Raw genomic sequence first — 14,332 nt, 5'->3', positions numbered from 1 at the left:
TCCTGAGTGCTTTCTGCCCTGCTTCCCTTTGCGGGGATAACAACCAAACAGGATCAAAAAGAAGACGAGGATGGATTTATAGAAGTTCACATCAATAGCAAAGACCTGCAAACAAAGAGCAGCTGGAGGAAATGTGCAAAAGCGTCACGTACAGTATGACACTAAAGGAAAGCGATGGGATGAGCAGTCATCTTGCTTGTTTTCTGAGCGGGACCCATAACCAGAAAATCATATTCGCCAAATCTTTCTTTCTCCCAATTAATGTATTATTATCATTTATTTTTACTTGTGTCTGTTCTTTCTCCCTTTTATTTATATTTGATTTGATTTGATGTGACCACCCAGCAATCTCCAATATTTGATAATTATAAGACACATTTTACTTCCAAAAACTTTCTCTTATCTCATTATACGTGTCACATTTCCAATTCCATTCCAAAAAGTTTCTCTTATCTCATTATGTAATTTTATTCGGTCACATTTATTATTCCGAACTGGTTCCCCGTCTTTCTTTTTTTTTTGTTGCTTCTCTCCTTATCTTCAGTGCTTTATCTCTGCTGAGTCTTAACAATGAACATTTCATCTAGAACCAATTTCCTGATCTCTGGTTCCCTAGCTGACAATATGTCCAGATTAGGAGCCAATCACACCACTGGTCCCGCCCCCAACTCGCTTAACCCTCCTGACTGGTTATAGGTCAATAAGTGAGATGAATGTGTGTCATAAGGCATACCCCGCCCTCTCCTTCAGTTTCATATCAGTAATGCCGTCTTTGGACACCAGTTTGTTAAAAACGAGAATCCCAATAACCATGTTGACCTGCCAAAAGAGAAGAGAAGACACACAATTAAAGCAACAGCATAAAACACAACCTTTTCTCTTTTTTTTTACAGAAAGAGAAGCACATATAGCTCTACTCTAACTCTTTGATGGCAGGTGCAGCTAAAATTATAACCATCGCATGCACGCAAATGATGCATGCAAAATGTTTTTGATAGAGGCTGGACCGCTTTTGGGAGCTACAACTATTCAAGATGTCAACGAGAGAAACATCAGGCAGTCAGCGGAGTCAGGGAGGGAAAACGATGGCATCAAAAGTGTGATGCATTGCTCTAATGCACGGACTACTTATGGAATATATGGAGTAAATGTGCCGTGAAGTTCATGCATAAACCATAAGCTCAAAGAAGTTACAGCACTATGTTACATTTTCACTTGTTAGGTACTTACAGTATAGCCTCCATAAAAGTTAAGCACATGAACCCTAGCCTCCCTTTTCTGGGCATGTCATAATAGGGGAACATAGCAGATCTACACAAAGTGTCGCTTTGCGACGCAATGTGGAGGAATAAGCCAGGTATAGACCTATGGGGGACACTAGTCAACAAAGTACATAGGGTTTAAGTGGTTAATATACTGTATGAAACCTGATGTATATTAGTAATACTAGCCACAATATCAAGTAAAACCTAGCCATGATGTCATGCTGCTAACATGCATAAACAACCGTGTGACCCGGATGATTTGATTTCTTTCCGCGTCCATGGATGCATCATTCCAACAAGGTCTTTACCCAGTTTACAGAATGAAGTGGTGAGAGCGAGCCTTTCTTGGCTAATACCAGAGAATGACCCCTGAATGTCATAGATGGGGAAAATGAATTAACGCCTTAAAAACCACTGGTAAGATGAGAGCTAATTGCTTCTGCTAGACTCCACACGGGATTCGGCTTAGCCCAGAGGCTTTAAGAAGCAAGCATGGTTTTTAGTTTGCTTGTTTTCTTTGAAAGATTTGGGGGAGAAAAAGGCTTCTGTGGGACACCGAGCCAGAGAGAGGAAGTACCAGGACGACAGCAGCGGCAGGTCCCACAAACGCATAGAGAAGACCTCCTTCCAGAGACAACCAGCAGCTGAAAGAGGAGGAGGAGGAGGAGGATTGAGTGAGGAGAGAGACAGAGAGAGAATATGGGGAGCGAAGAGAGGAGATGAAGTGTTGGGTGAAGAGAAGAAGGTTGGGGGGTTGTAAAGAAGACAGAAGGCGATGTAAGTAAAGCAATGAAATGAGAGAATGGTAAAAGATAGATGAGGTGGGATTGGCATTGGGGTGAAAAACAGAATGAGGAGAGGAAGAAAGAGGTTAATTGCAGCCATGCCACACATGCAGTATACAATAACCCTAGCTATTCAGGAAGACAAAGCGTACAAAATTGCAGATCTACAGAGAAATATACTGGAAGCACTGCAGATGGTAGTAAGTCTAAGACTGCAGATGGCAGTTACTCACTAGTTGGGCGTTCCGTATCCCTTTGCCTTGGTGAAGCCCACTGAGATTGCCACCACCAGGGCAGGTAGTCCTATAGGGCATGAACAAAAAAGGTTTATTGGTCATTGCTCGACCGTAAAGAGAGCAAGTGAACAAAACCAATGACAGATTTTACGTACAGAGAGACATACAGACAGTGAGAGAGAGAGAGAGAGGGAGAGAGAAAGAGAGAGAGAGAGAGAGAGAGAGAGAGAGAGAGAGAGAGAGAGAGAGAGAGAGAGAGAGAGAGAGAGAAATAGCATCGATGTCGGGCAGAAAGCCTGTATCTCCATATTAATCTTTTAATGTATTTTTTTCATAAAAGCCCTATTTTATACTTTGTTGTATGTCAAAAGTAGCGAAAATAGCTGAAATCTTTGGCCTATAACGACATGCCCAAAATAGGGACGCCAGGTTCAAAGTGGTTAAGTCTGTCTGTGGGTTTTATAAATATTTAACCAATGTAAAGTATTTACCACTTAAACCCTATATACCTTTTTGACCCAGGTCCCCCAGGGGTCTGTGCTTGGCCCCCTCCTGTTTTCACTAGTAAAATGTAAATCGGCTATTGTTGCAGAATGTTCGCCTATCCTGACATGCCCATAATAGGGATGCTATGGTTCATGTGCTTGAGAAGAGCTTGTGACTAGATAATAATTACATGAATGTTCCAATGGATCCACTGGAACATTATATATATATTTTATATATATTATTTTTTACATTTTCCTGTAATGACGGTTTCAACCTGACAGCACGGATATGTAAAACAAGCAAAAATAAAAGCGGATGCCCACCCCAACCGAGGCACAGGAAGCGCTTGCGTATGATACGATTCCTGAGGCGGCCTGTCACTGCCATGTAGGACTGCCAGGCCTCCGTCAGGACCCAGCAGAAGGACGACAGGAAGAAGAAATGAAGAAACGCAGCCACCAGCGTACATAAGACCTGAAAACACACAAAATACAGTACGTTAGTGCTCGGAAATGTATCAACCCTGAATTATGTACAATGGAGGCGTACAAAAAGAGCGAAAATAGAGACGTGACGATGTGAAGTTGTATCGCCCACTCCTAACAGAAGAGAGCGTATACACATGAATGTCTACAAATTGTTCAGCCAGTCGGCGTAACAACGGACCAGCCAATCGCAGAGCAATTGTCCGTCAGGCTATGGGATGCCAGTTGACCTAATGATGAATTAGGGACTCCCTCTTCCTTTGGTGTTTCGCTCAGGTGGCGCCTAAACCTTAACCTCTAACTTCACAAAAACTATGCCTAAACCTAACCTTAACCCTAACCATAACCTCACAAACACAATGCCTAACCCTAACCCTAACCTCACAGAAACTATGCCTAAACCTAACCTCAAAACCATGTCGACCTGGGCTAAACACCAGGAAATGACAGAGTCTGCGATGATTTAGCCGATTGTAGGCCAAACAGCACCACAGCCTATGGGATGAAGTCTATCCTAATAACCAAACCTCATTTGCAGGGCTCTTCAGTGCAAGGATTTCACTCATATGTGCCCCTACATATAGATCAGTGTTTTCACTCACAGTTGCCCCTAAAGACAACAATGTGAGTAGAAAAATGATTTATTAGCACAGTGTGCGAGTAAACATTATCATCTACCGTAATAGTTTCAATCCAAAGTAAAAGGGCATTTGTTCGAAGAAAACTTTTTTGTAATCATAATACTCTATTATAACCCCCATAAGCCCCATGCCTGTTCCTAATTGCAAGCAATCCCAAATCCATTATTGTCATCGGTTTGGATAGTTGTAATTGCGTATTGCCTCTGGACAGCATGCACCCAAGAGAGTGAGAAGATAGAGAAAGAAAGAGAGAGAGTGTGTGTGTGTGTGTGTGTGTGTGTGTGTGTGTGTGTGTGTGTGTGTGTGTGTGTGTGTGTGTGTGTGTGTGTGTGTGTGTGTGTGTGTGTGTGTGTGTGTGTGTGTGTGTGTGTGTGTGTGTGTGTGTGTGTGCCTGTGTGGGAGGGGGAGAGAGAGAGAGAGAGACAGAGAGAACAAGCACTATTTGCAGGCACTTCACAAACACTTATTTTTTACAGTCTGGAACACACTCGTATCTGGCAAAATAATGTCACAATTGACAAGATGACAGACATTCTTTTATTCATACTGGTTATAGGTTACAGCTCCTATTGTGAGTTTTTTTTAACATCACTGATTGATGAAGTGATCGCCGCTGAAACGACGGATAAAGGAAATGTCGCCGCTTCCTTTATCCGTTGTTTCAAATTTCACACATGGTCCAGCCATATGTTACTAGCGTAGGTTTGAAAAGTTAAATGTCGTCTTCTTGCAGTTTTGAGGCGATTGGCTCTTACCTTATTCCTGGTCTGTGTCTGGCCAATGAGGATAAGGGCGTTGGATGAGATGATGGAGAGGCAGAAGTTGATGAGGATGACCGAGCGCTCGGAGCGAATGTACCTGGAAAACAGAGAAAGATTACGGAACGTTCACTTCAACATTTCACGACGGCCAGATCTACGTACGGATAGGCCTCCGCCATCAAAAGCATATTACACGGCTTGGTTGAATGCTTGATTCTGATTGGCCATCAGCGGTGTGTTATTCTTTGATAATGACCGCTGTACTCAATAACAGACAGCTGTATAATCAAAGAACACACAATGTCATTCACAGCTAAACGTTGCTCTCAAGAATGTTTTCGAAAACATTTGAAGCGAGAAATAGACAATCCAGTAACCTAAAATGTATTCTATTTCATCAACACTTCCTGTTCTTTTCCGAGGCGACCACGTTGCATTGGACGCACCTGGCATAAATGAATGGAATACTTTTATTACCGCAAGCAATGAAATGCTTTGTTTTGTTGTTACTTTTGGGGTAATTTATGAATTTCTTTATTAATTAGCCATGTAATAAGTGGGATAATTGACGGCGAGCCGGTCATTGTTGAGAAATAAACCCCTTCAGGGTGATTAAACCCATCCGCTATCGCGTCCGGGTCTAATCACCCTGTCTGGGACTCTGGGTTTATTTCTCAACAATGACCGGCTCGCCGACAATTACCCCTTGCATATTAACCACTTAAAACCAATATACTCTATTGGCCAGGGTCCCTGAGGGGTCTATACCTATTTGCAGAACGTTCACCAATTTCGCCCATTCCGTTATTATGACATGCCTATAGAATGGGGATTGATGCTAGTGGTTCGGTCCTGCAGCATCTCATGTCTCACCTCCAGACTGACACGTAGATGATGATGAGCAGCAGCAGCGTGAGGGAGGACACCCCGCACCCCACGATCAGCGTCACGGACGGGAGCTGTGTCTTATCCATGTTCTGCAAGGCAAACAGAAACAGAAAAGAATTGAACTCAGATTCAAATTCAAAACCGGTCGTTCTCGTATTCAGCATAGATACAAGGGGAGTGGCAAACCTTAGCAAGATGCCTGCAAGCACACACACACGCACACACACACACACACACACACACACACACACACACACACACGCACACACACACACACACACACACACAGACACACACGCGTGCAAACCCCGCACACACCCAGCGAGGCGTTTGATAGCCGTGGCTAGAGAGAGTCTGGCAGACTGCGGTTCGGGTCTCAGCTGGAGAGCAAGGTGACTCCAAGGTGATTCAGCACAGACACACACACACACACACACTCAGCCTCATAGCCAGGGTAAGAAAAACAGCACTCCAGACCAGCCAGCAACCAGCAATATGGATGCACACACACATACACACACACACACACACACACACACACACACACACACACACACACACACACAAAGGTATACGTTGTCTACTACCGTGAGCTCCAAGCAAAAGTGATGAGCGTTCAGATGAGATATGGCTCTGTGTGGAAGCACGCGGCGGCATACTCCTCTAGCCTGAAACGTTGATGACTAAATACCATCTCCATGCTAGCGCAGCCATTGTGTTGGTTGCCATGGTAACGCTGTAACATGGCAGCGGCAGTTGCAGCAGCAAAGGCTGCAGTGTATCAGGCTGACCCTCCGACAGCATGGTGCGCGAGTGTTGAGCTGTACGCCAGTCTGCGTAAGTGGGAGTGTGTGCGTGTGTGCGTGTGTGCGTGTGTGCAGACTGTGCACGTGCAGTCAATGACTATCTCACTTATTGTGAATAACGGTTTGCTAGCTCATTGACAGCTACTGTACAGTACAGCCATCTTGGCTCATTCCTGTTCCTGACTTCACTGTAATGTTAAATGCTGTTTCCCTAACATAAGGCTCGCCCCGCTTTGCTTTCGGTCGGAGACTGATATGGACTTGGACATTAAATGTGTCTTCCTCCCCTCCTTGAGCCTGCAGCACCGCACGCACGGCATCACTAAACGTTTGCTTAACCATCGCTGATGTTCGGAGGATTGCTATTAACAGGCAGACTGCTCCAGAGTATTGTCTAGTCTAGACATAGAGGCTGGAGAGAAGATTTACCTGATGGAAACCTAATTGGGGCAATATTGTCCCAAATTAAACTACAGTGTGTGTGGCTGTAAATTCTGTTTTATCTAAAGTGCTGCTGATTATGTGTGGGCGCTTGCAGCCGGGCTGGGTGAGGTCAGGTGATGGGGACAGGGTCGGTGAGACAAGGTGAGGACAGGGGGACATGGACATGAGGGAATCTCTCCACCCCACCCTCGGGCAGGAGATAATTGGCTGAGTTTATAGCCTGTCTTGTCTCCAGGTTTGATGTGCGTGCCGGGGCCAAGTTAATTAAATCCCCCTGATTAATCTGCACTGCAGTGAGTTCCTCCTCTAAAAGGAAAGGGGGGCGGGGGGGATTACGAGTGCAGTGGCACGGAAAAAAAAGCGCCCGCTGAGACCGGCAAACTTTTACAGCCTCTCTCTCTCGACCAATGGCGGGGCTGGGCCGGCGGGGTCTTGCGAGAGCCCTAACCCTCCAAAACACCCTGATCAAAACACATGAATCCATCTACCGTCACTGCAGGCTGAGAGAGAGGCGCGCTCTCCATTTATGAGGAAGCAGTTGTCAAAGTCCATCTCTTGTGAGTCACTCTGTAAAATGTTTCAACAAGATTTCCGGGAGTTTAGGGCTATTTGTTGCTATCAAAAGTAAAGTATGCCTAAAAACAACCAAGCGATACGGAGAAATCTGATACCGTGAGTGGCGCGGACATTCCAGGATGCCCGACATGCTTGTGATGGTTTAAACGGCACAACGTGCGCTGCCCCGTGGCCATGCACGCACGCCGCTCCGTTGTGACCTATTTCTCACTCCCCAAGAAAGTGGGCTAATTGGTCAAAGGGAGGTCTGCAGGTGCTACAGAATCCACTTTCCCCTGATAGCACGCATTCAAGACGAAACACAGAACTACACAGGCAGCGAGCAAACAAATACAATCACAACCATTCATCCACCTCGCCCCCACCCCCCACCCCCTCCAAACAAGCCAAGAAAAGGCAGCAGCACACTGGGTTCAGGTTCGGGGCTCTCTGGCTTTCACTGCAGTGCATTTTTTTTCTCTCTAGTTTTCTCCTTCTAAAGCCTGCAGCTGAGCGTGGTACAGCAAAATGGACAGGAGAGATGGCAGGAAGAGACTGAATGATGGAGGGAACAGAGAGAGGGTAGGGGGGAGATGAAGAGAGAGCAAGAGAGAGAGAGAGACAGAGAGAGAAGCCTACGGTGTATGGACGAAGAAGTGCAGTGGGAAAGTAAGTAACATTGTGTGATAAGATGACCAAGGGATAGAGGGTAGGGGGGGGCGGCGGACAGAAGTGGGAGATGGAGAGAGAGAGAGAGAGAGAGAGAGAGAGAGAGAGAGAGAGAGAGAGAGAGAGAGAGAGAGAGTGAGAGTCTGGGGTAGTTATCATGCTGGGGAAGTAGGAGGCTAGTTGCAAACAGAGAAGGCTGGGCCATTTAGGAGGCTGCTATGTGTTGCAGTAGGAATAATTTGCATGGTAACCATGGGTGTCTCTCAAAACCATCAGCATAAAGTGGGGGCAGGGATAGCAGGATGGAGCGGGAGCCAGGAGTAGACTAAACACCCACCCTTCCCCTCTTTTTTGGGGGGGCTGAGAGAGGCTGACTCAAATTGACACAATTTTTGCTTTCCCTTAGGGCATGGGAAGCCAGCCTCCAGGGCTGAATGGCCCTGTCACCTGTCCAGGTACAGGGTGACTGGGAAAGGGGGGAGCGGTTGCATGCTCGGTTCCAAGGAGAGGCATGAGCAGCCATCACATGGTGGAGGAAGAAGCTAGTTAGCAAGCTATACATGCTACCGCTCGCTTGCTGCTGCTACTGCTGCCGCTGTAGCACAAAGCCACAGCACCGCTGCCCACATACTGTAAGGCCTACACTACACACCTATCACACCTATCGCTTTCTCTCCTGGTTCCACACCATCAGTGTTTGATGCTAGCTAGCTGCACTGACAACAACGCTTGCAAAAAAAAGAAACTACACTACGTTTCAATGCCTGGCAGCTTGCAAGAGGTGCACCGCTATCCGTCCCCACCTTTAGGCCCTTTGACCATCATGCTATATTCTCTGGTGTTCCATTTTTGTTACAGACATTCTTTTTTGACCCTAACGTGCTGCCTGTGCCTGCCTCTCCTTTTAGGGACTTGCAGCAGCCAGCCAGCCATCCAGCCAGCCACCACCGCCACAAAGAGCATCACGTCCTCCCCAAGTTATATAGCTTTAAGACAGCCTCTGGTGCCCATTCTGTTACCAGGGCAACTAGTGAACAAACTGCTTTCAGAGGCAGTTTCCAGTCTAATAATAACTAATCGCGCTGAATGAAAATTCCACACACAAAGACACTGCCCTTTTCCCCAAAGAAACTGGGACACGTATGTTTCACTGTGAGATCCTGCAGTGATTTTCTTCTTACAAACATTTCCTTCAGCCAACAACCCCCCCCCCCAGCCCCCCCCCCCTCCATCCAGCCTCTGTCCATCTGCAGTCAACGTATCAGATTGTGAAGGAATCTGTGTTTCACAGCCCTCAATTTTTATCATTAGAAAGCACTTTGCACATTGTATTTGATTGTCATGCGGCACACTCTCTCCCTCTCCCTCTCTCTCTCTCTCTCTCTCCATATGGCCCAGTAACCATGGAGACATGAGAAGGAAGGAACCACATGATTTGATTGTCAAATGTGTTAAGATATGCAAATGTGGACATCAATTGTTAATGTTATATACAGGGACTGGATGCAGGCGTATAGATAGGAGTGTTAGAGATCATATCATCTATGAAAGAAATCTTCAAATGCTCAACAGAACAACAACAGCATCACCATGTAATATATGCAAATCAATACATTTTTGCCCAGTAAACATCCTGTACATTGGGGGGTTGGAAATGTACACAGGTTTGCAAACAGCATTGAAATAATAAATAAAATAAACGCCTAACCTATATTCCCCTCCAGGTGGAAAGATCATGTCAAAAATCCTTTATTTAGAGAACATTGCCTTTTTCTATGTATGGCTTTGGCATGTCGAGAGATGGAGAGAGAGAGAGAGAGAGAGATAGAGAGAGAGTGGGGGGAGAGAGAGAGAGAGAGAGGGAGGGGGGCGCAAAGGGATCTGTTGATATGTAATGATACAATGACGCCCTTTTCCACACAAAACACCGGTACAGATACATTCATTCACATAACCCCCCCTTCCACCCCCCCGTTTCGGATCCCTTCTTTATAGCATGAATAGAGAAAAGCAGGTGTTGAGACTTACCATGTCGGGGTTTATCCGTGCTAAAATGGCGAAGGTGGACAGTCTGTCACACACGCATCTGGTTCTCAGTGTGTCGACACTGAGCACGGCTCTGCAGCCCCTAGAAGACCAGGACCCGAGCAGCGAGGAGCTGCAGGATGGAGAGAGACAATGAATGAGAAAACAAACCACCGGCTAAAAAAAAAGCGATACAAATGTAGCGATCCCCCCCCCTGACACAAATGTAGCGATTCAAATCCTATCCCCACTAACACGCTACACACCGGTAAGCCCAGCTATTTAACCCTGATCCACTTTACATCTCCTCCGCCGTTTGCAGAGGCAAACGCGCAGAAAACGCAGTGAACACAGTGATGATGAACCAACGGTTCTCTCTCTAACGGTCGGTCGCTGATGTGGCTCCGTGCGGCACACAGGGTTCTGCTGCCTGGCCAGGCTGCTGTTGCAATGGAGGGGAAATACTGTATAGCACCGATGAAATGAAATGAAACACTCCCGAAAACTATGTAAAACACAATTAAAATATAACAACACAAAACAATAATAACAATAATTTTCATGAAGTTAATTAAATTAACTGAATGAAATTATTGTTGTTGTATAACAGGTGCAATAAATGTAATTAACTGAATTAATTAAATGTATTGGAGCTGTTATTAATAACATTGTATTCTCGTGATTATTATATTATTATTTGTAAAACATAGTATAGCCTCTAATAAAGCTGGGCCAGCAGCAGTGAACTGAACTTAGGTGCCAAAAATAGCTTCATGCACTGTAGTGGACTCCTATGGTGGACTGACCTTTTATGACTTTGCTAAAGCACAGGAAAAAAATAGGAAAAAAAGACAAACCCACCAACAAAAATCTGTTAATTAATGCATGAAATAACTATTGAAAATTAACAGATAACGCCAAGCAAAAGCAAAAACATCCATTCTCTACAGAAAGCATGTGATTGAGCAGTGCTTTGTTTTGGGCTGTCTTATTCCTCAGGAATCCAGATTAATTTGTCATCCACTGACAATAGCAAGCACTTGAAACGTCAATCAGCAGCCTGCATGTTTTTTTAAGACAATGAGAAATCTATTGATTCGATTTAATCCTTGTACAAACTAAATAAAAGGCAAAACAATGAGCCAACGTTTCAGTCATGCCTCTGACTGCAGCTATGGTAGGCTACACTGCATGTGTGTGTGTGTGTGTGTGTGTGTGTGTGTGTGTGTGTGTGTGTGTGTGTGTGTGTGTGTGTGTGTGTGTGTGTGTGTGCGTGCCTCTCAAACCACATTACTTTGTCGTAAAGGGCCTATACAAGTCCTTTCAGAGGGCTGACACCACCGACACTCCCTGTGTTGTGGAGATTTACTGCGTGGCATGCTGATTGTAAGCGTCTCTCATTTATTTCATTCAAACGTCACCATCATTGTCATTCCCAGAACAATCCACTGTCATTATCATCATCATTCTCACTGACACGTCTGTACTTTTTATCCACAAACTTCTTGCTACATTAAAAATGACCTACAGTCAGCCTGAGCCCTGAGGACGTCTTCATAGTCTGATTCTAAAGCCTTATTTATACTTAGTTGCCCACCGGTATCGCACACCAAAAATAGCTGATCTACAAGCTCATAACGCATTGGACCGTGCCGCGTTGTGAACTATAGTAGATCGGTTATTTTCCATGTGTGACACCACACCGGCACAAAACCGTAGTATAAATCCTGCATAACGGTTTCATTTCAGATACATGCATGTGAACCTGACTGCTGGCACATCATGTTACTGCTATGCATCACAGTCTCATTCAATTTAGGCAGGTAATTAATTCTCTAAAGCAACAGCTAATTAAATGTTTACTTCAACATGTTTAGTCCAGGACAAGCAGTTCAACAAGTAACTCTGCACAACAGGATCACACTGTTTCTCTCTTTGAACTTCATACATCTCTGAGTGTACAAATGGAACCAAATGTACCCGCATAGCTGTTGGTTCCACTTAATAGTAAGTGTTGATAGATGTAATGCTATTTACCCCATTGCCAGGTCTATAATACATTTATAATTATTTTTTACTCTGATAGGCTATGACCCAAGAGTAAATATATTAAACATGCTTGTTGAAAAGTCAGAGAAGTTGATGCAGAAAGCAAGAGGGGAAGAAAATGCTCCAGATCAAGTTGGGTATGTTACTTTAACAGGTCTTTAGCCCTGGAGTATTAATCACATCGCTTTCTGCTAAACAATTACCTGTCCACCGACCTCTAAAGTTCACAAAGGAACCAATGAGAGAAACAGCTTTGCAGGTGGCTCAGTGTTCCAAAGAAGAGCAGGAAAAAATCCATACATTAACAAGAATATCTTTACCTGGCTCCATGGCCAAGTTCATCACCTCTCCACTGACTGTTAAAGGACGGGGTTAGATCAATAACTATCACAAAGGTAAACTTTATTGACCCCCATTGGGAAATGTGACCCATTTGATCCATCCTAACCATTAAGCATGCTCTGCGCCCAGGGACCGGTGCTTTGGTCAAGGGCCCTGGTTGTTGGAGTATGACCCTAAAAGCCTCATTACGCTGTACTTCTGAAGTGCTCCTGAAACCCTGCAGCGTACGCATGCACAGATAAACATGCATAATCGCATACTTTACTTTGCAAGTGCTTCTGAGTCATTGATATGTTACATTTCCTCATGACATGGAGGTTTTGGTGGTGGTGGAGCTTTGGTGGCTGGTCATTAACTAGTGTGTGTGTGCGTGTGCGTGTGCCTGCGCGTGCGTGCGTGTGTGTGTGTGTGTGTGTGAATTCAAAACGTACTTGAGTAAAAGTACAAAAGTATTGGTATCAAAATGTACATAAAGTACCAAAAGTAAAAGTACTAAAATGTTTGAAAATAGCAGATCTACAAGCTACGCGTCACATTTTGAGCTTGTAAATCGGCTCTTTTCAAATAGCCTATGTATAGCATTGGGCTAAAGTGGTTAATGTATGTTTTATAATGTAATAATTTATATCTACAAAGTAACTAGTAACTAAAGTTTTCAAATAATTGTAGTGGAGTAAAAGTACAATATTTGCCTCTGAGATGTAGTGGAGTAGAAGTAAAAGTACAGACAATTGGAAATACTCCAGTAAAGTAAAACTACCTAAAAATTGTACTTAAGTACAGTACTTGAAAAAATGTACTTAATTACTTTACACCACTGTGTGTGTGTGTGTGTGTGTGTGTGTGTGTGTGTGTGTGTGTGTGTGTGTGTGTGTGTGTGTGTGTGTGTATGTGTGTGTGTGTGTGTGTGTGTGTGTGTGTGTGTGTGTGTGTGTGTGTGTGTGTGTGTGTGTGTGTGTGTGTGTGTGTGTGTGTGTGTGCGCGTGTGCGCGTGCGCGTGTGGGAGGGGGGTAGCTCTGCTGCCATCTTGCCAGAAATTGTTGTGAGAAGAAGCTTCAGTGGAGCTTCAATTCCCAGCCCTCTTCATACCTCATTACATCTGTATCCGTTCGCTGCGGATGCAGGCGGTACTTTCGGACAGCTGTGAGTCGGACAGTAACTTTTTCCGAACTGCATCGCTGCATTACTGCATCTGAAACCCATTCTGAAGCGAGCAGTATAAATCAAGCGATGAATTGTCTTTTTGGCGTGGGAGGAAACTGGAGCCGAACCAGAGGAAACCCTCAGTAACACGGGGAGAACATACACCATCTCCACACTGAAAGCCCCCTGTCGGCACAAAACCGGGGTCAGTTCTTGTCACGCGGCAGCAACAGTGCCAACCGCAGAGCTCACCGTGCCACCCGTGCCATTTACCCATGATGGAACTATCCCTGCCAAATCCAGGCCCCACAGAAACTCTCAACAGGTTTAGCCGAGACAAAGCGTGAAAGAGTGCGAATGGAAAGCGCCGAAAGCCAAAAAATCACACAGGTACAAGGAATGAGAGAGAGAGAGAGAGAGAGAGACTGGGAGATTCGGGGGACACGCTGTAGAGCCGTGTTTTAGCCCCAGGATGAGGCTCAGTGCTGACATTAGCACATCACTGCTAACAGAAATCCAATATATTACAACTCAGCAGCATAGCCTCTCTCTATGGATGACACGATTAGGCCTCTGTCCCAGCCACAGAGGCCCACAGACGGACTTGCCCCCACCGTCTAATTGGATCATTTGGGTGGCAATCCAGCAGCCCTGCATGGGTGAAGATGGTCTGCCAAGGATAGCCCACATGAATGAAAACCAGTCTGCCAGGCACACAGGCACTGAGTAGGTTTTCTACGCATGAAGTA

The 14,332-nt window shown here is 45.1% G+C and overlaps 1 protein-coding gene across 1 annotated transcript in view; it reads right to left on the bottom strand.

The window, feature by feature from the left end:
* Positions 1–14,332, bottom strand: part of adgrb1a (adhesion G protein-coupled receptor B1a) — a gene marked incomplete at its 5' end in the record, with an annotated part of 94,323 nt that overhangs the window by 15,297 nt on the left and 64,694 nt on the right. Inside the window, 7 exons of the mRNA XM_084052341.1 lie at positions 734–819; positions 1,843–1,909; positions 2,284–2,353; positions 3,099–3,249; positions 4,657–4,759; positions 5,536–5,639; positions 10,053–10,182. Coding sequence (XP_083908467.1) covers positions 734–819; positions 1,843–1,909; positions 2,284–2,353; positions 3,099–3,249; positions 4,657–4,759; positions 5,536–5,639; positions 10,053–10,182 — 711 coding nt within the window. The remainder of the gene's footprint in view (positions 1–733; positions 820–1,842; positions 1,910–2,283; positions 2,354–3,098; positions 3,250–4,656; positions 4,760–5,535; positions 5,640–10,052; positions 10,183–14,332) is intronic.

The sequence above is a fragment of the Gymnoscopelus microlampas genome, assembly GCF_963454915.1.
Source record: "Gymnoscopelus microlampas genome assembly, chromosome: 3".
NCBI classification, from domain to species: Eukaryota; Metazoa; Chordata; class Actinopteri; order Myctophiformes; family Myctophidae; genus Gymnoscopelus; species Gymnoscopelus microlampas.
The sequence above is the reverse complement of the archived record's forward strand: the minus strand, read 5'-3'. Positions and strand labels throughout refer to the sequence as shown.